The 3,094-nt window shown below is 46.7% G+C and overlaps 1 protein-coding gene across 1 annotated transcript; it reads left to right on the plus strand.

Moving 5' to 3' along the window:
* Positions 1-43: 43 nt before the first annotated feature.
* Positions 44-3,071, plus strand: LOC112465744 (plexin-A4; the record flags this gene model as incomplete). Its single annotated transcript, XM_025033466.1, has 3 exons — positions 44-505; positions 1,103-2,781; positions 2,858-3,071. Coding segments are annotated over 3 exons (2,355 nt in total), but the record flags the coding sequence as incomplete, so codon positions are not given.
* Positions 3,072-3,094: the final 23 nt, after the last annotated feature.

The following is a 3,094-nucleotide window of genomic DNA, read 5'->3' on the forward strand; positions in this document are numbered from 1 at the left end:
TAATATATATAAACGTGAATTCTATTTAAAATGTGATTTTCAGCAATTCATCATACAAACACGGTTCGTGTGCCAATTCAACATCGAGGGTCGCGTGACGAGCGTGAACGCGCGTCTGTTGGCCGACACGATCTACTGCGAGGAGACGGAATTCTCTTATACCTCTCGCGCGCCGAACATCACGGTACCATTCGCAGTGATCTGGGGCGGCTCCAAACCCTTGGATAATCCGGACAATATACACCTTGTGATATACCGTTGCCGCGACATGGCGGACAACTGCGGCATGTGCCTGGCCCTGCCGACGAAGTACGGATGTGGCTGGTGCCAGAGCTCGGACAGATGCGAAGTGAAGGATCAGTGCGACCGCGGCTTGGGCATGTGGCTGAACAGCAACCAGACCTGCCCAAATCCGGAGATAAAATCGTTTGAGCCGGTAATGGGCCCCTGGGAGGGCAACACGAACGTGACGATTCGCGGCATCAATCTTGGCAAGACATTCAAGGTAAGAAAGACGTGATTCGGTTTATTCTGCTATTCGTTACCGAAGCGAAATACATAGTCTCTGAAATATCGTCTCCATTTATCATTCTCGTGTGTTTGCATAGTAATGTGTTATAATAATTAATGGAAAATATATAAAAAAGTATTACAAAAATATTAACCGGGACGTGAGTCGAGAAGATCGATTTTTTTCTAAAACTTTAATTGCTAAGGAATTGCATTTCTACAGCACTTATACTTCGAAGGAATGACAAAGTTATGAAATATTTCTGAGATCGCCTCAGGTCATTCACGAGCGTATCACTGTAGCTAATAGGCTATAGTTTGCTATTGTGTTAAAAAATATCATAGACTTTATAGTGATAAATTAAAATGATAAACGTAAAAAATATATTAATGCAATTTGAGCAACTACAACTCACTCAAATGTTACAAATGTGCTTTCTACCATAAAGATTTTTTAAATTATGAAATTCAACATTGACACTTGCTTTTATATATTTTGCATATTAAACTTTTATCATCATTAATACAATATCGACATTTGTTATCCGATTATATTCGTTCAATACACGTAATTGTTCAATATATATTGCAGGACATAGTTGGTGGCGTTACAGTGGCCGGCATGAGATGTCTACCTTACGAGGAACTTTACATTCGAACGAAGCAAATCGTTTGCCGAGTCGACGGACCTGGCACGCAGGAAGGCAGGAGCGGACCCGTTATCGTCAAGATCGAGGATTTCCGCGGCGAATCAGACTACAATTTCGAATTTGTGGATCCACAAATCCTCACGATATCACCCAAGTACGGACCTTTGAGCGGCGGTACCACTATCAAGATCACCGGTAATTATATGAACGCCGGTAGTACCATCCACGCTGACATCGACGAGCTACCCTGCTCCATAATAAGTGCCGAACCCAACGAGGCTCTTTGCATGACGAGTCCGAGCGATCGAAAGAGGAGCGGCATGCTAAAGATGTCCTTTGACGGTGGCAAGCGTTTATATGACGGTTACTTCGAATACGTCGATGATCCGACAATCGAGAGCGTGGAGAGTGGCGTGGCCGGTCAGATGAAGGTCCCAAAGGGGATTCCGGCGGGTGGAATAAAGATCTCGGTGACCGGTAAGAACCTCGGCTACATACAGAGCCCGCAAATGTACGTCTACTACGACGAGAAGATGTTCGTGTCGCAGTGCGAGGTGCACAGTCAGGAGAGCATGGTGTGCAAGTCGCCGACCATCGAAGTGCCCGAGCACATAATACTAGACGCCGAACGACCGCTTTCTCTCGAGTACGGTTTCCGCATGGACAACGTCACCGGCGTGCAGAATCTCTCGCAGCACGGCTTCAACCACTTTCTTCTGTACCCAAATCCGATCTATGAAGTCTTCGACGAGGAAGTCAAGTATTACAAGAGCGATTATTTGACGATCAATGGTCAACACCTCGATCGTGCATGCCAAGAGTCCGACGTGGTCGTGCAGATCGGTAACGCCTTCTGCAACGTCACATCCTTATCGCGGCAACAACTCACCTGCCGGCCACCCTTGTCGCAACCGCCGGCTATCGATGCTCAGGGTCTGCCCAATAAACAAGAGCTGCCGGAGGTAGTGCTGATAGTGGGCGGTACGCTACGTTACAACATCGGCAAGCTTAGCTACGCACTGCCAGCCGGGCTGAACGGGCCGTTGTCGAAACCCGCGCTCATCGGCGTGATCGCCGCCATCGTGGTCTTAGTATTCGTATTCATAGCGTTCCTTATCGCCTATCGCAGAAAATCCACGGAGAGTAATCGCGTGTTGAAGAATATGCAGGAGCAGATGGACATTCTTGAGCTACGAGTCGCTGCCGAGTGTAAGGAGGCATTCGCCGAATTACAGACGGAAATGACTGATCTCACAGGGGACCTCACCAGCGGTGGCATACCCTTCCTCGATTATCGCACTTACGCGATGATGATATTATTCCCCAGCGACGACAACAGTCCGGTACTGCAGTGGGACAGGCCAGAACTCGTACGAAAGGAGAAGGGATTGCGCTTGTTCGGTCAACTGATAATGAACAAGACTTTCCTGTTGTTGTTCGTACGAACGCTCGAGAGCAATCGTTATTTCTCGATGAGGGATCGGGTTAACGTTGCCAGCCTAATTATGGTTACGCTACAGAGCAAAATGGAATATTGCACGGACATCCTGAAAACCTTACTGGCGGATCTTATCGAGAAGTGCACGGAAGGCAAGAGCCATCCAAAGTTGTTCCTGAGACGGTAAGTATACGATATTCTCAATTATTAATGCTCGATGTTGATATTTACGATTTTAAGGGACTTATTTATTTCGTAGAACTGAGAGCGTTGCTGAGAAAATGCTGTCTGCTTGGTTCACATTTCTCTTGTACAAATTCATGAGAGAATGCGCTGGTGAACCACTGTACGTACTGTTTCGTGCGGTAAAACAGCAGGTCGATAAGGGTCCTGTCGATGCGATTACATCGGAAGCACGATATTCTTTGTCCGAAGAAAAATTGATCCGACAATCTATCGATTTCAAGCCAATGGTAAGGAAGCGTCAATACTTCGA

This window comes from Temnothorax curvispinosus, unplaced genomic scaffold (assembly GCF_003070985.1).
Source record: "Temnothorax curvispinosus isolate PA1 unplaced genomic scaffold, ASM307098v1 QBEX01015471.1, whole genome shotgun sequence".
NCBI classification, from domain to species: Eukaryota; Metazoa; Arthropoda; class Insecta; order Hymenoptera; family Formicidae; genus Temnothorax; species Temnothorax curvispinosus.